At 39.5% G+C, this 27,436-nt stretch overlaps 1 protein-coding gene across 1 annotated transcript in view; it reads right to left on the bottom strand.

The window, feature by feature from the left end:
• Window positions 1–7,886: 7,886 nt before the first annotated feature.
• ntng1a (netrin g1a) overlaps window positions 7,887–27,436 on the bottom strand; it is a 116,015-nt gene continuing 96,465 nt past the window's right edge. The window contains exons 6-10 of the mRNA XM_035655448.1: window positions 22,196–22,216; window positions 21,049–21,108; window positions 19,255–19,422; window positions 16,669–16,803; window positions 7,887–9,566 (exon numbers count right to left, since the gene is read on the bottom strand). Of these exons, the coding sequence (XP_035511341.1) occupies window positions 9,310–9,566; window positions 16,669–16,803; window positions 19,255–19,422; window positions 21,049–21,108; window positions 22,196–22,216 (641 nt within the window). The 3' untranslated portion in view covers window positions 7,887–9,309. The remainder of the gene's footprint in view (window positions 9,567–16,668; window positions 16,804–19,254; window positions 19,423–21,048; window positions 21,109–22,195; window positions 22,217–27,436) is intronic.

Raw genomic sequence — 27,436 nt, 5'->3', positions numbered from 1 at the left:
GCAGTTAGTGGTCAGTGCACATAAGCAAAGTACTGACGGAAGTATGCGGAATGAGACACAGCCTGTGACACACTGATGAAAAGGTCAGTCTGTTGTGACTTCTGGGCTCTTTAAAGGCTCAGTCATGCTCCACCCACACAGGTGTCTCCACTTTAGCCTGATTAGACCTCTTCCCCAGACTGTGTGGGCATGTGCAGACTGATCGATGTCTTCCTCACTCTCCTGTTGCACATGTTAAGGCAGGGGAACGTGCCCCTCTACATTGATGATTGTGAAGTCGAGTTTCGGCAGGTCTAATCAGCCAGAATAACTCCGAACACCTGTGACAGGGCTTTTAGAAACAGCAGTTTGGGCTGAACTCCTTTTCAGAGCTCACACAGGTGGCTGTGGTTAGCAGGAATGAGGGTAATTGGTTGGATGGACAATGTGCAACAAACACTGCAATAGGGAAATTATGGTGTCCAAATCTATGTTTATCATCCTCACAGACTAACATAAACTATTATTTATGTCTTTCCTTATAAGAGTATTTAAAATCACTCTGAACTTAAAATGAATTTTTGCTAAGCAGTCAGTGCTAGTTTTGACTAAAAAAAGGAAGGGTGCAGTGACAGCACCCAAGTTTTGCTTCAGACTGACAGTGTTGATGTTGTAATTTGATTGGTGTGATATCTGTGTACTAAAACCGTTAATAATAAAATGAATGATGGCTGAATTCCATTTTGCTGCTTCAGTTTCAGGGTCCTGGAATTGGGCACGCTGGCTCACTGTCATTGCTTACTGGGACACTTGAATAGAACAGAGCCACTGTTAATGTTATGTGTTATTTGTGTTAACGTATGTTAATGTCAATAAAAAGCCTGTTCGAGATGAGCCAGGTCTGCACAGAATCAATCACCGGCAATCACATGGCAGAAGGATTTTTGTCAGACATAATGCAATGGAGTGCAAACATAGGCAACAATAACCTCACAAGATCAAGGCTGTATCTGACACTTTGAAGTTTGGTTTTATTAACAGAGTAACTGTGTAGTCAATGGTGACTTATTAGTCTGAGAGGCTGAATACAGCCAGTATCATATAGTATGAACATTAAGAATGTATTTTTTTAAAGAATTAAGCAAAACAAAACCATTGCTAACATGTTGTGATGTTATTTACATAGTGTGCGAGACCGGTCCAGCAAGTCTGCAGCGAGTCTGATCAGAGGATTTATATACATTATATATGATTGCATGCATTAGAATTCTATCTAATTTGATCTAACAGGGTGTAAACACTGCTTTGACTTCCTGTTGAGACAGTGAAGGTTGCTGGAAACTGTCCATCTTGACTGCAGCCTTTAGTCACTGCCCCCTGCTGCTGCTGCTGCCTGCTTTTCTCCACCTTCCTAGCGAGGCGCAGTTCAGGCCTAATGTCTGCTGTGAAAGAGCCTTTTAGGGGTTGCACAAATACACAATGTTAGACAAACTTAAAATTGTTTAAAAGTTTGTTTAATATTATCAACATTGAATATTGTGTATTATCACCTATTATTTGCTACCTCTAAGATCATACGTTTTTAAATTCATTCATATTTATTCCCACTAAAGTGGTTTTAAGTGACTAAATATCTTAGTTGTATATAAATGAGAGACAACCTTGTCCTTTTTGTGTTTTAGATTTGAATCACTATACAAAATATTTACAGCTACAAAACATCTATCACACAAATTGTATGGTCTCTTACCTATGTCTGCGGAGAGGACTGAATGGCCCATATCAGGATCACTCTTCAAAAACAACCAAAAATGATTTACCTGTCTTATATCTCCAGGATTGCACAGTATTTACTATAATATCATATAATATCAAATGCTCCAGTCTTCATTAATTTATATATATTTTGTCCTAGTCAATATTTGTTCCACTTTGTATGTACAGCTATAGCATTTACCAAGGTTTCAGCAAGCATTGCTATCATCAATATGATTGTATCACAATTCTATTGAAATTCTATTCACAGAATTACCAGTTACATTTGGCTGTGGTTCCCAGTTACAGGTGCACCGCTCCATGGCACAGGAAACAGTTGTCATTGCCACACTGTCACATCAAAACTGCACGAGTCATGTATGTTTTCCCCTTCACTGCTGACTCTCCCTGGCATGAGAGCAGTGTTTGACATCCATCAGCCTTGTTGAGCCACGATGGAGTTTCACTCGTTACATTTCAAACATTCCCCACTCACAGCTGTAAAGTCGTCATGAGTGCCAAGGATTTTAAAGTACTGGGAAAAAGTCTGATAAAGCTTGAATCCCGATGGCTTAACTCTGTGCCATTGCACAATATTTTCACTTCAACAAGATGTCACCCCTTAGTCTTACTTCTCAGTCACTTTGTCTCCCATGTGTTGCCTCACTCTGCCATTATAATGTGGCCCAGCACTGAGTAAACAGAAGATCACAAGATAATGAAAAAGTATTTCATTTGTTCAAGTCATCGGCTATGGCCTTGCATACAGAAAAGAAATGTGTGTCTAAAGTTTTTTTTTTTAATGAAGGACGCAATACCACTTCCATAAAAGCACTGTAACAAATACTGACTTTGTAAAGCTAAAAATGTTAAATTATCTTGAAAGTCTTCTCAGACTGTAGTTTTGTGGTGTTGGAGAATAGGATTGGTTTATATTGTGTAAGGCATAAATGTGTTTGTCACGATGTCTTGAATATATATTAAAGTTTTGGAAACATCAATATAATGCTCTGACTATTTCTTTTATATGACAATAAAAGGTTGTCTAACTTTAAGAATATGCTGTGTTTCCGAACACCACAGGAGCTGACTATTTGACATTTCCCTCAAGAAAAAGGGATACAACACCAGTATGTTCGAGCCAGGTAAGAATCCTAGATGTATAACACTTAATCACCAGCAGAGAGACATATTACCCTGGTAGCATCACTATGGAAACTCTCAGGTGTCCTGCTCTCCAAAGGAATCTGTATCTTTGAAAAATGGAGCCTTGAAAGTATTCATTAGTTAGCCAAGCATTGAGATTACCCTGCTAATGCTAGTGTGATTTAAAAGGAAAGATGTAGGCCAGAGGAAAAAAAAATGTTTTGCCACCTCAAAAGAACCATTTCTAAAGGAAGAAAAAGGCGTGAAAGTCAAACAATTTCAGTAAAGCTCTATGGAGGCTTCTAGCTGAGTAACAGCTTTAGCATCCGCTAATGGACATTCTGTATATGGAGAAACCACTCAGTGGCCACTGTAGGAAAAAGAAACACTGATCAATAAGTGCTGTGTGCAGTTCAATAAGTGCATTGATCATCACACAAAACAAACACATCACAACCATAGCGGGAATAAGAGTGCTGGGGCAAGGTCAATACCTCTCAACCCGGTCTAATGTAAGTCTGCCTAAGCTTGTTTTCACTTGCCCTCTCACAGTTAAATAACAGAAACAGAGTGTACACTAAAAGTTCATTCTTAACATGTGTGGTCTTCTTGAAAGATACTTTACTTAGCTAAAATGATTAACACGTTATATCCTGTTAACTGTGTCTGGACAAAAAATAGTTCAGCCTAACTTGTCTTAAAGGTTAGTGTGCAACATTTAGGAGGATGAATATAAGATTCATAGGTATTTTTATATTAGTGAATAAATTACCTTTACATTTACATTCAATTCAATTATATTCTATTTGCATTGCACCATGCCATAACAGAAGTTATCTTAGGACATTTTTCAGATAGAGCAGGTATAAACTGGACGTCACATAAAATAAAAGTTGTTTTGTTTTCGTTACCTTCCTGTGTCTTCAGTGGTGCTATTTTCTGATGCTTTCTGACTGTAAAACAAAATAATTCAAGGATGGTGGACAGATAAAAATCCCTAAAGATTGCTTGAGAACCAAGGACGGCAATTAGATGGCAATTTAACTCACCAGCACGCCTCAAGATTCACTGCAGGAGTGCAGCATTAGGTTTACTATACAGAACTGGTAAAAAAAATAGATGGGGGAATGGACAGTGTTGCATCATCATTGACTGTTAAACGGCAACATCAAACACAGTCCACCACAAAGTGTGAAGCTCTTGAGCCCACTTGAGCGAGTTTTAAGTTGTTTAGATATCCTACACAAATATAAATGTTTAAACGTCAATATGAATGCTGCACTTTGTTGGATCAATTAGATCCTCCACAATTCAATCGTTCAGTTCATTTTACGGAAACTGTCACCACCAAAGCATAATTCATTCAGACCGGCATGGTAAACAAGAGAGACAGAAAAAACATCGGAACTGGTCACAAAGTCTATATGGTCTATGTCCATCCCTCTATTATTTATAATTATTTAGTCCGTAAGGGTCCACCGATCAAAAGAACCAAAGGGTTTCATTAAAATTAATCCAAGTTGTATATTTTCTAACATCTGTTGCTCACTGTCTGTATGCTGGCTGCCGTAAATCTTCGGCTGCCTAAAACGACATTTACGTTCAAGTGTCAAGTACGACCTGCAATTTACGGTAAACTGTTTGTTGTCAAATTTGCTAAACAAAACTCAAGAGAAGCAGCACAGTTACAGAGTATTTCCCTCTGTGCTGAGCAACAGTTTTGTGCTAAAGGAATTAAAAGCTTGCCCAAAATAGACCCCTGTCCCCAATAAATGCACAGGGAGTTCAGGGATTTCTGCAAATAAACGGGCTATTATTAAAAGTTTTCTATGGTATAAGAAGTCCTCCACAAGTTTTGAGTTGTGTTACTGGATTTGACTCACACCTTTTATGTGCAAAAAAAATCTGACAAAGACACTTGTCCCATTGAGCTACGGTGGCCTGTGAGAGACACAAACAGTTTTAGTTCTTGCTAATTACAGCACAGACCCAAAGAAACATGCACTGCCTTCATCGTTGAAATACCTTTGTTGAGTCTCTTCTATTCCAGACTGTTTTTGCTACAGGGCAGAAATGAAAAAAAAAAATACTCATTGCCCCTTTAAACACTTTTCACCAGTCATTCCCACAAAGCACATTACAGAGAGGAAATAATCCAGTGGTGGTGGATGGTTTGCTCCGAGGTATTTCAGTGATGCTTCGTGGTCGGGTCAGCTAACAGCTGCTAGAGGTGAGCTATCTAGGATGAAGTCCTCTCCCCAAACGGCGTCAACTCTATTTTAATTCTCCACACAGCATGGTGCATTGACACCTGGGCTGAACACATGGTTAAAATTAGGGCCACTGTAGGGGACCTTGACAAACAAGTGACTTTGACTGAATTTAATCGGGGCGTCCCTGGAGTCCGACGCTTCTCTCACACACAGCAGTGGTCGAGGAAATAGAGTCTTGTTTTAGTTTGTGGTATCCATAAACAGTTTTACTTACATGTGCTGCAAATATAAATACATGGCTGCATTCAAAAATTGTACTTCCCATCAGTCTTCTTGAGATATGTATGCTAATATTGGCATTTTAATAATCCATAACAAATTAAATATCAAATAAAAGAGGCACTATTTCCAACTCTTTTTATTCAAACTACTCCTGAGCATTATAGTAGCAGAAATCAGACACATCAGTTGAATTAAATAAAATGTCAAAGAAATTAAATAAAATATTTAAAAAAAACTATATATAAAAAAATACTTTTGCAAAGAAACCACAACACTTACAGCAAAATATCTAAAGCCAGTAAAATAAAAACTGTCTTTTATTTTCATTTCATAAAGGTGCTACAGTACGCTGAAGATTTTTTCAAAATCTGAAGTTTTGAGTTTAATTTGTTTTGGGGATTTGGATTTGGAGGCTCTGGATCAGACACAGGGAAGAATATGAAATATTTGAATCAATTACTTTGGGATATAAGAGAGAATATGCCGGGAAACAAAAATCTGTTAGGACGTTTTTCTGTCCTGTTATCTCACCATAAAAAGGTGAGAAGAAAGCAAACTCACAGCGGCACGCAGCATTTGAATGTGTTTCTATTCCAGATCAAGTTTCATGTCTATGTGATGTTGCCTTTTATTTGTGAAACTAGTGCTAGGTACTGGGGGAAAAAGTCTGTTTGTGATCTCAGTTGCTAAACACTGTCCATTGAACGGTACATATATAAAACACATACTAGCTATTAGCATAACAATCAATAGTCCTAAATTCTTGTACTTTCTCAGAGTCAAACTTTTAAAACAACAAAAGGAGTCTGTTTAGCCAGAGCTGCGGTCTGAATATTTCAGGTTATGGATGAACTGTCGAGTATCTGACAAGACCCACTATATAAACTTTGAACACAGGCACTCCGGGAGACATCGATAGTTGTAAATATTTAATTCAGTGCCTCCGACAATGCATGCCACTGAAACAAATCTTTACCAGATTGAATTCAAGATAAATAGCACGGAAATATCACCAAAGCTGATACAGAGATTTTTATGCCATCGTTTTGTCAGGGTGGCCTTGTTGGGGGTTTCTGTTCCACAGATCGCATGTTAGTTTGTCTAATGTGTCAGCACTTCTGAAGCAGCACCTCAAGTGTTTGTAGCATATGCAAATGTAAAATCAGATAACAATATAGTATGTAAAGGTACTTTTGGTACCTGGAGCATATTTAGAGAAATCACTTATTAGTAATATTATATATTGACAGAAATTAATGATTAGTTTTATACAGAGCATTTGGTTAATGTTAACAGTAAACCAAAAAAAGCTCCATATAACAGGAAAAGTTTCTGTTTTCTTAAAGCAAAGCTATTCTGCAGTTGTGACTGAAGTTCCTTTGCTAATTTGACTGTATTTTAATGAAATGTTGTACCCTCGGTATGCTGTGCAGCTGTAATAGGAAGGAAAAAGTAAACAAAATACTGTAAAAACATTTCAAGCTGGTTTAATGCAAAACATATGTTTCCCTGCTGTTATCTGAAAGTCGAATAATTAGTCCAAAGTCGTCTCATTAGTTGGGAAAATGTTAAACCAGTCACGATGACAAACTTTACAGTTCTATCTACATTTTCTCAGTTTGATAATTAAGTTCTTCGTTTTTTAATGGATTTTTTGGGGGCATTTATTGCCTTTAATTGATAGTGATAGCTGTAGGGTGACAGGAAAGGGGGAGGGGCACGAAGCAAAGGGCCACAGGTCAGAGTCAAACCCATGGCCACTGCAGAAAGGATTCAGCCTTGGTACATGGGGCACCAGCTCTACCAGGTGAGCTATACATTTGAGTTCTTATTTGACACAAAGAACTTATAACTTACTTTTGTACCAGAATTTCTACAGTACAAAAATACATGACTTATAGTTATAGTTGGTTTATAGTTAAAAGGTAACGCATTATTTAAGAGGTCTGTAATTTTCTAATAACATTTCCTGGAAAGAATTAAAAAATAGGCAAAATACCAATGACCTTGATGGAAAAGCTGAATTTAAACCCAAGTAGAGTTGAGACTATTCATTATTCATCTATTATTGGAAATTGGAATCTCAATATATTTAGAATTGTACAGACTAAATTACACTCTGGACTACTCTGCAGCACTTAATTTGAATTCATTACTTGGAAATGTACCAAGTGAAGACTGTCTCTAGTTTCAGTATAATTGGTACCAAGTTAAATAACTGTAGTTCTTTTGAGGAAATGTCTTTTAATTTTTAACTTTTTAATTATTGGGAATTTATTTAGAAATTATGGATCTGTGGATAAATTAATTAAATGTTTTGCATTTGGTTGGCAGATACTCAATATTAAAAGACTTAGATCAGGATCAGGGGTAAAACAAATAAACAAAAAACTCAATTAATCCAAAAAAAGTCAAAAATTCACATCCCAGCTCAAAAACAACGATGTACCTACCTGAACAAATGATCAACACAGTTTAATTTTTAAACTTTTATTCACTTAAATTCTCAAGTGTTAAAGCAAGAACAAAACATTTATAATGTCCTTTGGTGGGATTTTATTACACTTTATTAATACTGTATATGTAAACTGATATTCTTTGATGCCAGCACGTTGCCAATACAAAGGAAAATCAACTGCACAACTAAAAGTATTGTTAACAAATAAAATAAGTGAATGAAATAAATGTAAATCAAAGAAAAAAAAAACCCATAAACAACTGCTTCTGCATTTGGATGTCTTAAATAGATACATTAAAGATTGCCTTTTTTCAATCACAGTTCGGCAAAGATACAAAAGGACTATATGACTCTTTTTTTTTTTGTTTGCTCTGTCGAGAAAAGAACTTGCAAATACACCGATGGTTTTCTATGCACTTCTCGTCTGCTCAGGTGAAAACTATCCTCCGACCATGATCGTAGGGAGCGTGGTGGCTCTAAGATAGAAAAAGAATCAGACAGCTTTACTGGAGTATCTTTTTTGGAAGGGAGGAGGGGGGAGGGGAGGGGAAGAGGCTTCTTACACATGTGCATCACTAACATCGGACAAAAGAATCTTTCAACCAACAAGGGTTTACAGAGTAACGTTCACGAAAAGCACAGGTCTGTGGCAGCATGGCGAGGGGATTGGGGACTGGAGGACGGAAAGGGAGGGAGGATGAACAGGAGGGAGGATGAGATAGAGCTCGAAGGAGAGACAGAAAGCTAGAGAGGGATCGACGTGGGCAAGGTTTTTGTGTCACAAAGTGGCAGTCCGGACAGATTCCCTTCTATCCACAATGCACTGACAGCAAAGAATGCTTCCTGTGTTTTCTCCTCTTATTGTTTTGTCGTTGTATTGAAGTATAACGGTTATGTTTCAGAGGCCAGTCTTTGCCGTTCAGCGAGGCGGGGACAGTTTCTTGGAGATTTATTCGGCGTCAGTCCAGCCAACATTAACTCGCAGAAGCATCCCGGGGGGAATCGGCGGCCGCTGTCGGCTCGTGCGAGAGCTGATTGGTCGCAGCTGTTGTTGCCGTGGCAATAAGAGAGGAAGTGAACGAGTCTGTCATCTTCAGTTATCCCTTCTCAAACTGGAAGGAGCTCAAGTACCTGGTATGGCTTAGAAGGGGAGGGGGGTCTCATTGTTCTTTGCTCATTTTACTCTTATTAGGCGCTCATAATATCTGGCATTTTTAGAAGTATATGTTTTTTTCATTTCTATATATTCTTTGAAATTAAATGAAAAGTTTTTGCACTCATTTGTCTGGCACATTCCCTTTATCGTCAGCGTGAGTGTCCATTGAGTCTGGCGGCGGAGAAGCTCAGTACATTTCAGTCCAGAAAGCTCATGGTTGTTCTTTTTTAATGGTTGTTGATTATTTGAAAGGGGGGAATGGGGAGGTTAAGGTGGAGACGATGGGGAGTTTATCAACTCCCACCAGGTCATGGGTCTCTTTAGAGCGTGGCGGGCCAGCAGGAGGCCTCTTTCAGCAGTGCCGAGCCCAGCAGCAGCAGCAGCAGCAGCCTGGGAGAGGACGGAGGCATCAGGGCGGCCTGGCCCGAGTCGGGCCCTCCGCAGCCCCCCAGCTCCGATTCGCAGCGGGGCTTCTCACACAGCAGGCCCGAGTAGGTTGAGGGACAGTTGCAGCGGACGTTGTTGACACACACCCCGCCATTTTGGCAGCGCAGGAGCTCGTTGTCACACACCCGGGCTGTGGTGGAAGCAATGTAAAGACAGGAGAGAGGAGTGAGAATCAGACATGCAAGAGATTTTTGGGTGAGACTTTACTTGAAGTTTGCTGTGATGTGTCAAAAGCACATTGTAAAAGCTCTCATTATCACATGCCAGGATTTCATATCACTTAATTATCTACTAATTTTTTCTATTAAGATAGGATGAAACGGACCCATGTGGGGAAATTTGGAAATCTCTCAGATCAAAAACTGACAAAAGTTTTCTTCAAGCAAAGTGTTACCGCATTTTATTCCAGATTCCAAATTTAAGTCTTCTAGGAGTACTTTGACATTTTGGGAAACACAGTTATTACAATTATTAGCTTTCTTTCTTCAAGCTAGATAATAAGACCCATACCACTCTCATGCCTTATAACTCTTTTGTTTAATCTGTGCAAACTCCAAAGTGTAAAGATGACATTTTGTTGTTTTACGGGGCGTTGTGTACTGGACAGTTTATTTATTTTTTGCCTGGGACCAGTAACTTCCTGTATTCTCTGCATGTGCACAAGTTACACAAGGCACATAAACCCCCGTAAAATGGCAAATTGTCATTTCATACACTAATCGGCTTTTGCCTCTAGCTTCATATCTACTGTACAGATGAGAAGAAGAGTCTATCAACATTGCCATCTCTCTGCAATAAAGCAAATTAACATGTTTCCCAAACTGTTGCTTCATCATTTCAATATGCAATTTACTTGATAAAAGTCCTTGTACTTAGTACCAGTTGTAATTAACATATACTCATGCATCATAACTACATCAGGTAATATTTGCATATATCATGTTAGTAATGCTAATTTAAAAAGTATACATTTGTAATAGTACAATGTGTAAGGATTTCTACATGTGGCGCCCCCACTGGTAGTATCAAAAAAGCAATTTATCACAATCACAATAATTTTAAAGATGGTATAATTACATAAGAAATATACATGTAGTGGCTCTTTTATCACTCCTAGTTTAACAAACGTTGGATAATTTAAACTTCCCTTTAAGACACCTTACATACATCCCCAGTTCATAGTGCACATAGTTTTCTTCCTTTAAAAAAAATATGTAACTTTCACATGCTCCCATAATAATATAACATGCAGTTGAACAAAAAAAACAAGGCCAAAACAACCTTTATAGATACCTGCCAACCAGTTTCTACTAATCTTTTTATATAAACGTAATTATTCTGTCTGTAGTGTGAGCAAATTCCTGTTAAATCATTTCCATTTCTGTAATAACAAAGTTAATTAAAGCCCCATCCTTTCAGCAATGTTGCTGTACAGAAACCACAGTTTCCTCAAAGCCTGAAAGGCTTTCCCCCAAACAGCAGTGACTTTAGACAAACTGAACGTCAGGTGAAAATTGGTGTATATTTAGAGCTGGGACACCGAGGCCACTCTATTCCCAGTGGAGGCAAGCTGTCAAGCAAGCTGGAGGCAAACAAAGCAGCGCCGCACAAACTAATAAACCAACAGAGACAAATAAACAGTGATAAACACAGGGGCCACTTCTGCCCATTTCAGTCCTTTATGGGAGTGGAAAACAATGTGGTGAGCAATCTATGAACTCTATGGGACATAAATATCACAATAACAAATATCAGGCCCCTCTCCTAATATTCAGGATTGGATGCATGCTGTCTCTCAGGAATAGCCAAATAGGGCTTTGATGGGAGGCTTGTTAAGAAACATTGACTCTGCGAATCCTATTTGTGCCACGTCTGTTTTGTTGGAGAAAAGGGAGCTGCTGTTTGGCTCAGTAAGTTTTGCTTCAGGCCACAGCTCACCAATTACCATGCACAACCAGATCCAAATAAGACATCTGAACTCTATCTTTGTCTTTTTTTCTCCAACTGACATATCAATCTCATGACCAATTCAACCACTCAGCAGAAACTAAAGTAATGAGTCAATATATAGACTACAACCCGTGTTTCATTCTTTGGAAAAACCTTTGTTCACTTGGTTCTCTCCTCATGATGAGCCTGCTAAACTTGGTAACAAAAATGTCTCCTCCAAGATGACAAGGAAGAGTAATCAAGTGTATTAATTAAAGAATCATGTTATTCCCCGAGAGGCCTTGATATGATCAGTACAAGGGAGAGTCTCCTTTAATTAGACAATGACCTTTCACCTTGTCCATCTTATCCTTGCTTTCATTATAAAGTTCTAACATATTACACACATTACATTTCTAAGGACAATCAAAGGTCAACAGGTTTTTCTGTTTCTTGTGTGCTCTAAATATATCCTAAAAATACTGGCAGTTATGTGCAAGACAGCATTGTGTGTGTCAACCATGTGCAACAGGCTAGAGCATGAGGGATCTGAAATACTTATGCTATACAAAGAAATATAAAAGGATGGTATTCTTCTACTGCCCTTCAAAATAAAACAGATTGAATGCAAAAAGAACTTTGTGCTAACAGCATGTCATCTGAAGGGCACTATATTTGATATCCACATGCTTATGTCCTATTTGGAAAACAATACAACCCCTGACTTGTTTATTAAAGTCAACAGAATGAGTAACTTTCAGCAATGATAGTGGTCCATACTGTTGGATTATAACAATGAAGTTGGTTGAACAGTGTAAGTTTTAGCTAAAAAAAAAAAGTCTTGATTAGCTAAATTCACTTACTGCTAGCTTGAGCAAACAATATAACTCAAGCAAGTCAAACAAGTGCAAAGTGTCAGTAAATATGAATTCAGTTGAGTTGGTTTAGAAATAAATTATGGCTAACAATAGCTATGTGGGATGGCTGACTGCTAATAGCTACTGAAAAAACAGAAAGATATTTTTAAAGGCATGGGTCATTCAGAAATGAAAATGTTGCCATTTTGCAGCACTTGTTATCTTGGTAATGTTTACCTCTAAATACTGAGAGTGAATTTTGAGGTGAAACCAGAACTTTAAAAATGAATCCTGCATGATGCTCGACACTGCATAGCAAATGTTCGGTTGACTTCAAAGGAAAGTTCGGGTAATGGCCGACCCCTGCCGTCAAAGTGCTTCATTGGCTGCCAATTAAGCAATGCTAATGGCCAAAATGAAACAGATGTATTGATTTTTAAAAAGAACATCAATAACAAGTTTGTTAAAGATTTATAGCAGAGTCAATGTAGAGAAAGCAAAACCTAAGGGCACATAAAGTAACAGCGTAGGGCATTATGGGTTATGAGCTGATCCTTGGGCTATTTGTTTGAAACTAAGTGTATTTGTGCTATATGTTTCAGTACACTAAAAGCTAGTGTTCTGAAGATGAGTGAAAAATCAGGTTGAAAGCCTGAAACTGGGGAATTATTCTCTGCACCTCTATCTCTCTTCAATCTCTCACATTAACCATTTCTCCGCATGTAAACAGAGCCAGCACAGGCAGTAAATGACAAGATTTGTAGCGTTTGCTTTTGATATGAGTGATAATATTTAGAGAGGGGACTGATGAACTAGGTGTGCCTGTCTGGGACTACGATGTGTTTGACGAGAGATTTGAGTTTTTAATTGCATTCTTCAGTCTGCATGCAGATAAGAGTCATGTCCATGCACATAAATACTGCAGCAGCGGGGAAAAGCAAGGTCGAGACTGCAAAGTTTTTCAGTGGTGGAATAACTCGGCATTAGTAGCTCCTTGGGTGGGCATTATTTTAGTTTAAGCTGTTTGTGGAAAACATATTGTGCAGCCTATGTGAGAACAAATTCACCTTTAAAAAGCTATGTGTATTTTCCACTTTGGACCCATTTGCTTTTAAAGTTCTTTTTCTAATTCCCATGGAAAACTGGCTTTTTTAAGTTACTGCCCGAGCAGTGAAGGATTTCTTTCAGCTACTAAAACATTAACAATACACAAAGAAATCCATACTAGAGGCAGAAATACTCATTTCTCCATGGTAGCCTCAGTAGACCAGAATGCAATGCAGTCAGGGCTTTCATCTTTGCAGGTTGTCAGTATAGTAGAGTGTAAAACCCAGTGCAGTCTTCACCAGGGCCAAATGTAACACCACACCGTCCTTCTTCCTTTTCTCTTCCTGACATTACTGTCACACTAACACTCTTGCTTTGGGTTTCCCTGAAAGGCATTCTGGTAAATGTGGTAAGAAATGTTTACAGAAATAGACACAGATTGAGGGAAGAAACAGCAAGAGAATAAATTCTGAAATAATTACAAAAGAGCACATATTACTCGTGTAAATAAAGAAAGAACATTCCAAGTTGGATTTTTACACTCATTTTCAAGTGTTGCAGCACTTAAACCTCTGAAGTCTAATTATAGGAAGAGTAAAAAGTTTGAGGCATGCTGATTTAGAAGTTTTGAGAAACATACAAATGGTTCACGCAATAATGTTTATTTGATTTTCTAATCGCTGCTTCACAGCTAATCTGACAAATAAAACTGCTGATCCATTCTGTGCTCTGTCTCGCTGTATGTAACTTCCCATCTGTTTGTCTATTTCTTTTTTCGTTGTTACTTGTTTTACATTTAATTACTGCTGTTGTACAGCTCAGCATTCTCAGCATTTCACCAAGTAATGCCCCAGAGTTTATATATGCATTCATGATAAGATGACACGGGATGTGAGCTGTCCCAACTTGTGCCTTTACTCCTTTCTTTTGTGTAAAAATGGATTTGCATCCATGCTTCCAGTGTGTATTCACACTATACACACTGAATATATTAGTCAAAAACAGTGCATTTTAATGAACATCGATTTGTGCCAGGAACTACTAAAATAAACCGATTCCTTTTTACACTAACTTTAAATCATAATGCACTTGACTTTAACTTTTAAACACTTTTATTTACATGTTGCAGACTAACAAAGGTCAAATAATAAATAAATAATATTATTTCTAACATTTCAGTGTCAAGATGCTTATACTGCATTCTGTATTCCAGGATAATGCAGGATATTTTCAGATGCTTTAGAAGCCAATCACATTGATATTTGATTTTGAGAGTGAAATCCTCACTGCGGTTGATGCTGATATATTTTACCAAGCCGAATTCTCAATTTTCATTACAAAGTGTTTTCATTTTACTCTTTGATGAAGCCCTTTTTTCTCAAACTTCCTCGTCTACTCATATGGTACAACACCTCCTGTAGACAAAGCACAGCATGTGGTGTGGCTGCAGTACATTGTGGTTCATTGTGGCTGCTATCAGAGAATAAAACTCTGATCTCTTTGGCTCCTTGATGATAGATTTTTCCTGTTGAACACCAGGCAGCTCCTGCAAAAGGCCTTTGTGCTGATATTTTTAGGGACTGACATCACAACCTCTCATTTACCAGTTAAGATGATAGATCAATGAACAATTGTTCAACATTATATTGATTATACATTGTTTATATGTAATGTGGAATCCAATCAAAATTGGATATTTGAAATGCGTCACCTGTGAAGACAGCGCATTACAGCATCTCTGTGTTCTAAGCCTTTAAAGCCTGCGCACATTTAAACATATTCACTTTCATAGTGGCTTCTCATTCTTTCAGAGCTGAAATATTTGAAATATACACCACACAAACTGGCTCCAGCAATAGATCAATTTCACAAATAGCTGCCTAATTTAAATTTTAAAGTTCACTTGCATTTCAACATTTAAAAATCAAATAGAAAAATTATAGTAGCCCTTAATTTTCTGTATTCTGTACAAATCAATGTATTGAAAATATATTATTATTATTTTTCTGCTAATTAGGTGGTTCCTCCTCCTTACATTTTTCCTGATTATATTTAGAAAGAAAAAGGGCCAATTTTCCCTTAATAGACACTATCTCTCTCTCTACTTTTTTTTTTTTTTAAATAATTCATCACAAAACAGATGAAGCTGTCATTTATTTTTTCTCTAAGTTTCTGCATTTATTGTGCTGTACCTGAGTTGGGTGTTTTCATATGACTGGTCACATTCACAGACGTCTGAGTGGATCAGAAAATATTACATAAAATATGTCATAGGCAGCAGACAATCCAGCAACAATTTCTGACATTCTTCATGATAATACTATACTCTGCTTACACTGGCTATCACCTTACATCCACAGGAAGAAACAGAGGCCTTTAGAAATGAATCCCTCAAAATCAGTGTTCAGGCACCTTATTTAGGAAGCCTTTGTTAACCAGAAAAGAGATTAATGTGGAGTTACAAATGGATGTTTAATCTTTGTTACAAACAGTGATACAGAGATGGGACAGGGTTGGTCAATGCCAATTAGCAGCAATTAATAGCTGGTCTGACAATAAGTCAAATAAGAGAGCTAAATCATCTCTGCCCAAATTGCAAGTGCAGTAGTAAAAGAACTATGCAGCATAAACACCGTTTGCAATGGTGGTGTGTATCTCATAGTTAGAGTTCTTTCTTTACTGTCAAAGAGTTGAAATCCTTCATCATGTGGTGTGCCCTGTGACGGCTACCTCCTGTAGGTTTGTCACTGAAGTTTGAGTTGAAAAAAAAGAACAAGGAAAAATTGGTGACATTTGAAAAAAAAAATGACTATACGAGGCATGCATTGCAAAATGACCTGGGGGGAAATATAAACGGTCAACAGTAATAAATGGGCTAGAACTGAAAATGACCTGCATTCTCTTTTTAAAAAAATGTTAGTGTTGGATGACATTGTCCTGCTGTGGACTGGCGAGGGGGTGATGGCTACTCAAACAGATCACAGGCAGCCTGTCAAGCAGTCAATATTGACTCAGCTGTTGTTTTGTTGGTGTGCGACATGGCTGAATAACTGAGTTACTGAGCAGCATGCATCCTGCCATGCCATTGCCTTTTCTCCGTTTGAGCCATATATTGTAGCGCGCCTGCTGATATGACATTGTTAATGCAGCCGCAGCAAGTGTGAAACGCATGTTCAGTTAGTCAGTCAAATGGCTTAGTATATTGGGTTAGCTCGTGTTATGGTTTAGGTCTGTATTTGTCAGGGCAATTGGGCAGTCCTGCGCATGTGCAGCACATTCTTCTAGCCAAAGCTTAGGAATCACACAGAGAGAAGAGAAATCAGAGAGACAGCAGAGAGAGACAGAGCTGAGGGGGAGAACAGTCGGGAGCTGCGTGGTTAGGTTTGCGGTTCTACTTACATTTGCAGCCATCGTCCCACAAATAGCCGGGTAGACACTCCTGACACTTAGGCCCTGTAGTGCCCTCCTTACATATACAAAATCCTGTGCCATTACAGCGATCACTGACTGAGCCAAAGGGATTACAATTACACTCTGGAAAAACAAGACACAAACATACACACAGGCTGGAAACAGGGTGGTTGCTTTGACTTCCTGGCACACGTCTAGGATTTTGACAGTGCGGACCACATTCCTCGAGCTCAATTATAAGCTCAACTATTACAACAAGGCGCTTGATTATTTTTAACTGGTAAAAAATGTGAATAGATTTAAAGACTCATACAGAAAAAAATGCTACCATTTCAACTAATGGAGACAGAATGAGAAAAGAATGAAGTTGATTATAGATGCATGAACACTTTGTATTCATTACAGCATATTTGTAATTATTCAAACATTTATTTTACTGTTATACGTGCAATGAGCAAATATGCAAAGCATTATCAGTAGCTTTGACTTAAGATGAAGAAAGTGGGCTAATCTGCACATGCTTTTCAAAAATCTGATTCATTCATTCGCGTAGAGATAGAGAAAGATGGAACGAGGAGACAAAGAATGTGATGAGTAGGTATCAGATGGATAATGGCATGAAAAGACAGAGTGAATGAAAGTACATTGAAATGGGCATTGTCGTAATATGTTCTTTAATTCTCTCTAAATATCAAATGATGCAACTTATTGTTATCCTTCTTAGGAATTGTCTAAGATTTTGGCATTGGATGCCTCTGTACCATTAACAGAAGAGAGTGGTCATTACTCACACTTAGATTTTAAATTACTTTTAAAAAAAACCCTTCCCTGTGAAAAAAACAACTTGTCAAGTCTCCAGTGTCCTACGCTCAACTGACCTTCCAGCTGTCCACAGCGACTGGAGCACTCTGCAGTCAAAGTGACACCTATTTTGACAGTCCCTGACCATCAACATTGCACCTTCTGTGGCTGTGCTGGCTGCACGTGGCTGCACCCGAGTCACATCCGTGGGTCAGGCAAGAGGAGAGAGGTGACGGCAAGTGACAAACGGGGGGGTCAGTAAGAGGGAGGCAGGGTGACGGCAAGTTTGGCATGAGGTAACGCCTCGGTGCCTCTTAACGCCTTGTGACGGTTTTCAGCTGCTACTCCTGAGGCCATTTCATGTATATGACATATGCACTTGCGTGGCACCTCTGACTGGCGGTGTGACTTCACTGCGACATTTCTCTAAGAACTCTTGTTGCTTGTCAGACTCCCCCCTCAGGACTCACAAATGCACCTGGCACTGAGTGCTGTGAACTCACACTCCACATGCTAGCTAAAGAATCCAATAGGGAACCAAGCTTTTGCCTTAGGAACTATGTGAAATGCAATTTTCACACATTTTTACTCATAAGAAAAACAGATGATGCAGTGTATGAATGCCTGCATAAGGTTCATGGACAAAAAAACAGAAACATCAGATGAAAATGGTCTTTTAACTTTTATGTATTGATCAAATTTAAGAAAAGCACTATTTAGCAACTCACTAAATAGTAAAATAACACATATGATTTGCTACAAAGTATGTAGTTATTTGAAGGAATAGTTTAACATTTTTATAAGCACATATGCTTATTAGTTTCAGTTTCAGTAGAGTTCAATGAGAAAATTAATACCACTGGCATGTTTGTATGTTAAATATGTAGCTAAAAATCAGGGTAGCCTGGCTCTGCCCCAAGGTAAGAATATCCTGAAGTCTTCCCTGGTTGCCTGGCAACCTCTGGTGACAACAAAGCTCCAATATAGTCCTGGACTGTTTCCAGTCTATGTGCTAAGCTAAGCTAACCGGCTTTATATTTGCCCTATGAGAGTGGAATCAATCTTCTCTAGGGTGTGTCCCAAATATCAAACTCCTCCTTTACTATGGCAGGGGAAGTTGAGAGAATATTACAAAAATAAAACTGCATTGGCAAACGTACCTACAGCAAGAACAACTGATTAACCAATAAAGCATTCATGCTTTTCTTATTTAGTTAATTAGTATTGGGCTTTAAGATGTTTATTTTCTATATTTTAGGTGTTTCTATTCATTTGTCCATATGCTATAATCTATATCTACCTGCATATCAGCTTTCTAGCTTTAAATTAATGCATGAAGCTGTCAGTTAGAAACCAACTGTAACATAGCCTTCTCCATTAACAAATAGAAGCTAGCAACTAGAAACTAACCATAATACTGTGTCAACCCTGAACGAGTCTGCATATATTCAAACCATACCTGAAGGGATTGACTGAAAATCACTGAATCACTGAAGCAACAAGCTGGTGTGTGTCTGACTAAAGCTGAATATCTAACATCCTCCGTAAAACACTCATTCTGACAAGGAGGTTAATGAGTAACACCATTGTGCGAAAGCAGAAGAAGCAAAAGAGGAAGATGTGGAGACGACTGAAAGACATGGAGGCAGGAGGGTGTACGGGTGATGAAGCAGACGGGGGTGAAAGGTGACACTTTATCTGGTGACGAGTCAAAGACAGTAGGTGAGGCAAGGAAAGTGTTTGTGTGAAAGCAGGGCCGGGTGGGGGACTAACCTATGCACACATTTTCATCGTCCAGTTCAGCTGAGGCATTGCGGTAGTAGCCCAGCTTGCATAGCTGGCAGTGCTGGCCTCTAGTGTTGTGCTTACAGCTCACGCAAATGACGGTGTTTAGCAGCTCGATGTAGCTGCATCGGTTGGAGTGGCCGAAGCATTCGCAGTCTTGCAAAGAGAGAGGAAGTGTAAAGGGAAGAGAACAGAGAAAGAGAGAAAAGGAAAGAGAAAGAGACGCGGTAGGAAGTGTTGGAATTGTTTCTGTTGCTGCGAGTGCTACGGCGGAGGGGTTAGCAAGAATTTGAGCGAGGCGCCATGGCATGCGAGGTTAAAAATGGAGACTGCGTTGTGAGGGAGGAGAAGGAGGTGTTAGGGAGGACATGAGAGGGAGGGTAACTCATGATTAGTCTGGCATGGGCACAGCCAGAGTTAGAAAAAGACATCACATTAAAAAAAAAGCACGGCGTTAGTAGGACTCAAAGAGGTCACATCACTTCAAGCACACCACAACATGAGGCGAGGAAGGCTCCAAAATGATGGCACAGAGACACGGTCACATCGGGAACACCACACAGCGTAAGGCAGGTCAAACCATGAATGAAATGGATCTTTCAACTCAGGCAATGGAGTGGGGGAGTTTTGAAATTGTTGTCTAATTGATCTCTTGAGTTTCATGGTCGATCTGGGTTGAGGTAACGAGCCAGAACTTTTAATGCCGCTTCATATCACAACCCTCTGTAATGAAATGCATGAAGAATTCCAAATCTGAGAACCCCTTAACTCATCCAACAAACAATTATAAATAGGCCGGATAGTTGTTTTTAAAGGCTTATTACATCCCAACTTTTAAAGTCAATAAGGCAAGTGAGCGTATGGTGAGTTGCAGCTGGGAGAGAGTGTGTCATTGCCTGCTATGCAGTGTTATGTCATGCTAAATTAGATATTTGGAGCTGTAGCTGGACTGAAAAACCTCATGCTGTAGTCTATGATACTCACTGGCAGCCCTGGCCTTAGGGGTGCAGGATGGGAGGGGGCAGCCCCAGCTCAGCTCTCTCTGAGTGAGGATCAGTCTACCACGCTGAGTGACCACTGACACCATGTGTCACAGCGCAGACAGATGTGACCCTTAAGCCTCACTGGCAGCCGCTTGGACAGAAAGCCCACTTACGGATCCAGAATAGGGGGGAGGTTGTGGATGGGGCTTTCGTCCAAGGGATTGTGGTTATTAAGGATCTGTATTGAGGTCAGGTCTCCCTGTCCGGCCGCTAACAACCCGACAAGGCTTAGAAATGAAGGAGCAGCAAGTACAGTCCACTCTAACTTTCACCTAAAGGAGAAAGTCTTGTCTGAGCATAAGCTAAGATCCTCTACATTAGATGCCTCAGTCTCGCAGACATACTCTCAGAAGACAAATAATCTCTCCTTTTCAGAAATAGGCTAAGGTCATAAATCATGCACGCACGGGGAATAAAAAGTCTCGAGTCTTGGAAAGCCGTTCCCCAAAAATAGTTGTAGTCTCATGCACCCACTGTATTTGCACTGAAAAGGATATGATTCCAAGGGACTTTTATAGTGTTTAGAAACGATTCCATAGACGAATGAATCCTCAATGTGCCCTGTGCAGTGAAAGCCATCAGTCCAGCACTGAGCTGGAGATATGGATACAGAGGACTCTAGCATTGGGTTAGTGCTGCAAGGGTTAGGGGGCTTATAGTTAAACAGAAACATCAGTTCAGACAGTGAAAAGGCTTGGGAGTCATCTGGGGGGCAATGTATGAATTCCAGAGCTCCTACCTCGCTTGCTGTTTGCAACGTGGACAGAAGGGGCAGTGGACAATGCAACTTGAGGAGCTACTAGACAAATTAAAAGAAGAAACAAACAAAACAAAACAAAAAAAACACGATATTGCAATTAAACAATAAACATGTAATGTCAGAGAATTAAGAAAATTGAGCATCGTGCTTAATAATAAATGTAACAGTAAAATAATAAAGGAACATACGCAATAATGATGAATGATGGCATTGGGAAATAAGGAGTGACATTGCCAAGTGAAGTTGGCTGCATGTAGCAGCATCTGTTACAAATGCCTTAGATGGCGAACAATCCTAATATTATGGTCCTTCTTTTATGCTTCATTTCATTAACAAGTGCTTTGTATAATTCAAAAGCCTCTGTGTATGTTTCCCCAGACAAAAACTATCCCCTGACAAACTACTCTCCACCTCAGTGGAGGCAAGCCAAGAATTTTCACCTTATAAATTTGTGCACAGGAGCGTGGATAAGGAAACTGGCTAGCAGTGAACACATCAATCCCTTGATTCCTTTCCGGTCATAAAACAAACAGTGGGAAAAAGAAATAATAGGCCCAGCCTCTGCCATTGTACTGGGTGACATAAGCCCCTGACACATACACTATGTGCGCTTGGCTGCAGTCATGGAAACACAGAGCTGAGGGGTTGTGTGCTAGTTGTTTGTGAGGTGGCTGCACATCACATCTTCACGATGGATTAAACTGAGATGAGCCTAACATCAATCTGCATAAAAAAACCACCATGAAACCTCTTCTGCTTTTCTTCCTGATGCGCTAAGATGGGACCGAGAATCCCTGGAAGCTCTGTGCCTAATTAAAATCGAGTGTGTGTGTGTATCAATGTACAGTGCACTCATTGAGTGTCTGAGTGGATAATGTACGTCACTGCAGCATGTTGCAACATGAGTGCTCCATGAATACACAAGCTTCCACTGAAGGAACCGAAGCCCTTTATCATGAGCAAGATTTGTCAGGAAAATAATAATAATAAAAGATTGGGAGAGGGGAAGATACTACCCACAAATACTCTTAGCTACCAAAGAGTAATTTTTGCTCACTACACAAACACCCCGAGGTAAATGGATTAGTGAAAAAAACATAGTTGTTGCATATTCTTAGATGCCTACCTTCTTTTCGGTTAGCGACACCTAGGGATGAGACATTCGGCCGAACTGCGTGCAATTGAGAGAAACCAGGAGTTATTCATGTGCACTTGTGTGATGCACTTCACAGATAGTCTAAAGGGGGGACTACGTGGTGGTGGACACACACAACTGGAGACACGAACATGTCCAGCATGACTCAAATCTGTAAATCAGGAAACAGCAAATACAATGGGGCAGGGCTGACATGGACGAGCAAAGAGAATGCATCCAAAGACCCATTAAGGTCATTGGAGAGACGTTGTATGTAATTTGTGTGACTTGCTGTGTATGTGTATGTTTATGGCAATGGCAATGATGAGTGGAAAACTGAAGAAAAAAGATAAAAGCGTCTCAAAGTTAGTATTTAAGTCATGATTTATGCAAGCGGGTCTAAGCTATGTATAACAAATTAAGAAGTTAGGGGGCATTTTGTTTAATTCATCACATCGACTATGTAATCAATATCTAATTACAGTGTATTTCTGGTGGAAGAATAACAATGAATAAATAATGGCAGGTGTTGGGACTTGGAATGACGGACTGCTGTGGGTAGCATAACCTCATAATTACATACAAGTCGGTATTTCCGTGTCAGGGAAATACTTTGCGGTTGGAAATGGAGAGGACTCAAGCAAAGGGAGGAATACGGATAAGTTTCCTCATCGTGCCCCTACATCTCTTCACTTGATCTTTCTGTCCTTTTGCTATTGACTCCATGAATCATGCAATCTTGGGTAATTAACGTCCAATGGTGTCTTGGCAAGAAGCCCATTTCCCTAACAATGTGTGAATAGAGAATATGAGTTCTGTTCAAATGTTCAAAGGCCAAATCATTTTGAAAATGCATTTTTTTCACACGCAATAATACCTTTTTTATTGATTTGGAATAAATTAATACATATAATTTTAGCTTGGTGCCTCTACACACTGTGACAATCACTTTTAACCCCCCCTAACATTACCAGTCATTGATTTCCAAACAGCTTGAACAAAAGACTATCATGCAAGTATCTCCTGTCTCGTCCCGGTCTTTATTTTATTTTTTTTAATCTCCCCAAAAAAAAATTCGCAATTGATCTTGCTTTGGGGATTCTGGCATCGGTGATGACTGCGACATCTCCTGTGGGTTTAAATTGCTTGAGTCACTCAATGAGAGGCTCTTTTAAAATGACAGGTTAACAAATAAAGGGCACACCACATCACCACTCAAACTCAAGTCTCATATCTTCAATTCAAGTGCCTCGTTTTTTTCATCTGAGTTACAACCTAGAGGTGAAGCTGTTTGCTCAAAAGCAAAACTGACTTGTGAGGACATGAACAATAGATTTATGCATCAACACAAAGAATGCATTATTTAAGAAAGAAATAAAACACACATAAGCAAACCGCACTGTCCGGCTCTATAATGTCTAATTGGTAAAGTACGTTAATTTTTAATTATTCTGTGTTGGCAATTGATTGGATGTAACACACATCTGGGTTCCATTAATTATTTTGTTATGGGGAATATTCAGGTAAGGCGAGCTAAATGAGTGGTGACGGATTTTAATCAATGCCATACCCATAATGAAATGCAATCTTGCAGAGCCAGAATTGTTTTTTAAAATATTAATTTCATTTTAATGGTCCGCATTAGGCAATTCTGCCTGGCTTAATAAACTTGAAATAGAATTGAGAAAAGTCAATAAGGAATTCAATCACCTTCAAAAACAACATGAAAAGTGTTGTGTTTTCTCTCCCCACCCACAGTAGCCTTATAGTCTGCTTAACAACCTCAAGGACATCCTAACCTTTTTTTGTCCATTCTATTCTATCTTTATTAATAACGCAGACATTAAATTGGTTTGTGTTTGCACTGAAAACAGCTTCATCCTCTTCAGTGTTCAGTTCAGTTTTTAGGGTTCTGTAGGAGTGCTGCTGTGACGAGACAGCCATTCGTGAGAACTCTAAATCCCTGAGGGCCAATCTGGATGAGAAGTGAAGACTTTGGTTTGTCAGAATGTCCTTTCTACATCACCCGGCCCCCCAAACACACACTCACACACGCAACCACACAGCATGCACACTCTCCCCGTAAAGGATTTGAGGACAGCCTTTGGACATGGTCTGGCCTGGCATTAGGATGGGACAGAAAGAGGACTGATGTGAATATGTATGCATGTATATACAGCATATATGAAGAGCATGCACACACACACTGAACTCCCAGCAGGCCGTGCATGGAGTGGAAGCATAATTTCTACGGTGTGAGGAGGTGGTGAAGGAGGCAAGCAGTGGAAGATTGGGAGGGGGGAGGTTTGGTCTTCTTGGCCACATGTCCATTTCTGACTCATGACATAGCATCAGACTTTACAACCAGCATTGACTTTGTGCATAAGCTACCGCTCTAAAGCCTGATTAGAAACCACCCGGGAATAATCTGCTTTCACCCTGTGTATCACACAGCATGTTTTGGGAAACTTGCCCAGTGATCATCTTAGCCCTTAAACGATGAAAACAAGTGTGCATGTGTCATCCATGTGTCCCTTGGTGCATATAACTTGGCTTGGTAACACTTGGGCATTAGCACTAGATATTGAGTGAAAGTAAGCCACTGGTATTATACTGAAACTGAAAACCAGCACTTACAACAGAGCTTAAAAAAATAGTAATTATTAATTGCATTGCTGAGAGTTGGATGGTAAGATTGATACCATCTTCATGTCTGTCCCTTAAATGTGAAGTTGTAATCAGGAGACAGTTAACTTAGCTTAGCATAAAGACTTAAAGCAGGGGAAAACAACTAGCCTGGCCCTTTTTTACACTGCAGTGTTTATATTGACTAAACAATATTTTGTTTATAAGTGAGCTTTAAAGGTGTTGATTTAGCCTTTGGGCAAAGCCAGAGTAGCCACTTTTCCTAAACTTTTCCTTTAAGCCAAATTGTAATTCATTTGCCATATATTGATCTGACAATGCTGTGTATAGGGGGATTGGTAAGATTTACTCAAAATAAAAAGATACTGACTTTACAATGTATCTTTTTCCAATTTCATGAAAGCCAATAACAATGTCTTACTACTAAAGGTCAGTTGTCTTACTTTGGATGAAGGTAATGGACTTCATCACTCATTCCGGTGTATGCTAAAGTGTTAGCATGAAGCACCAGAGCCAACAATATTGCAGCTACAGTATAAATGACTTCTACTTTCTGTTGTTTTCATCATCATTTAACAGGTAAGTTGATCACTGGGGCCAATTTATCAAAAACTTGCATGCCTGTTTCACCCTCAGCCAGGATCAGACAGGGAGGGGCAATTTGCTAATCAATCTGCTGCCCCGGGAACAGAGGGTACTCTCTAAGAACAGAGCAATGGGGAAAAAAGATTAAGGAGAATTGAGCCAGGCTGTGAATGCACTTTGACTTGTTCAATACAGTCCTATGGTTCCTGCATCACACAGCCTTCCAGGCAGCGGTAACTTGAGACGTGGCACCTCTCTTCTTCCTCCCTCTCCTCAGGGGCTACTGGTTGACGAAGATAATACCAGCTGAGGTGGTTGCGGCTTATATTAAAATGACCTCCTGTGACTTTATACTGCCAGAGAGGTCTTGGCACTTTAATAAAGTCTAGATGCCATTTATTTATAATGCATGGGAGAGAGGAAAAAAAACAAATGACATTCTGCATGCAGAGCCAGGCAAGTGTTATCTGGTTGAGTTGAGTCTGGATAAAGTAAATTAATATGCCTGCATCATGACAATATAGCCCCTAGCTATTGCTTATCTGTCTTCCCAAAAAAAAAGGTTAGTCAACAGTTATTGAGTGATTCTTTGTAGGTAGATTAGAATCAGAAATGAACACTTGGCACCAAGTTCAGGGTTGTATGGTGAAGGTTGGCACAGTAGGCAAAGCAAAGCATCAAGCATTCATATAGTTCCTTTGTAACTGTTTACTTACTAACTGGACCAATGTTATTAGGAATACCTGCAAAAGAGAAAGAGAAAAAGAACAACTTAAATTATGGCATAAATTTGACTTTAAAGTGACAACTGCAACATTTCCCCTTGAGACCAGAAGTACATTGTCAGTCCTGCCATCTTCCCTCACAGTTGATTGAGTTCGCACCCCAATACTCATGATTCATCTTAATGAGCTGTATACAATTTAGATGCCACATAGACTGGGACGGAAGTTGCAGCTAGTCTTCCCTGTGATTTGAAAGCTGCTGCATGTTTAGCCTGACGGGTCTTGGGTTTCTTCTTGCGTCGTCCATTATTTCTACTTTAAGAATCCTGTTGTTTGTAGTGCCAGAAAAGGTCATTGCTGCCCTCTCCCCCAGCAAACGATACACACCTGAAAATGTCCCAATATCACTAAAAAAACAATTTCAGCAAACACAATGGTCAGAGAGTATAATACTTTAGTTATTTTAAAGTTAGAAAGTTGAATATTTTTTTAAGATGCTTCTCAGCACATCACGTCTTTAAAATATGCGTTGCCAGAGATGCATAAGACAGAATTCTCATGCACATAGACACACAATCATACACAGCATATCAAAGGACATCATAGATGGAAAACTCTGCCTCTGTCGCCAAAGGAGGACATGTCTTATCCTGCTGCCTGCCTGTCCATCCCTCCATCACACATTCCCTTGTGCCAGACAGCCACTGAGCAGATAATACAGTCTGTCTCATCCCCATGGTGACCAGATCTCTCCCACACCAGGACATTGCCAAGCTGTGGATCTGAGGAGATTGAGACGTTCATAGACTTCTTGTGCCGATCATTTCGCCATCTGAACCAACCACAGATATCTTGTTTTTGGTATTAATTAGGACTGTGAATATGAATATGTGTGTGTGTGTGTGTGTGTGTGTGTGGCTGCTTCAGACACCTTGAAGCGCAGACAATGTTACAAAGCACTTTGCCATTTTTCTGGTTGTGTATTTTTGGTCGGCATTTGTTTTCAGAGGAATTTGCTTTCAGGACATCGATGCCAGCTCCACTTTTTCTAATCATCCGTTTGAACAGAGGCCCACCCCCCCTTACGCTCTACCCCCTGCCCTCAATAACGCAGTCTTCCCACAAAAACAAACAACCTCTTCGCCATGGGAAGAGGAAGCATGCTGGGCAATAGGAGAAATGAGCCCATGTAAACTGGAAAAGAAGAAATGAAATAAAAATGGTGCTTTCTTCCTCTCTGGCTCACATCTCTCCCATCATCCGCTCACCACCACAC

The sequence above is a fragment of the Morone saxatilis genome, unplaced genomic scaffold (assembly GCF_004916995.1).
Source record: "Morone saxatilis isolate NCDOM2014 unplaced genomic scaffold, NCSU_SB_2.0 Contig0, whole genome shotgun sequence".
Lineage (NCBI taxonomy): Eukaryota > Metazoa > Chordata > Actinopteri > Moronidae > Morone > Morone saxatilis.
Note: the sequence above shows the minus strand (reverse complement) of the source record. Positions and strands in the feature narration are given on the sequence as shown.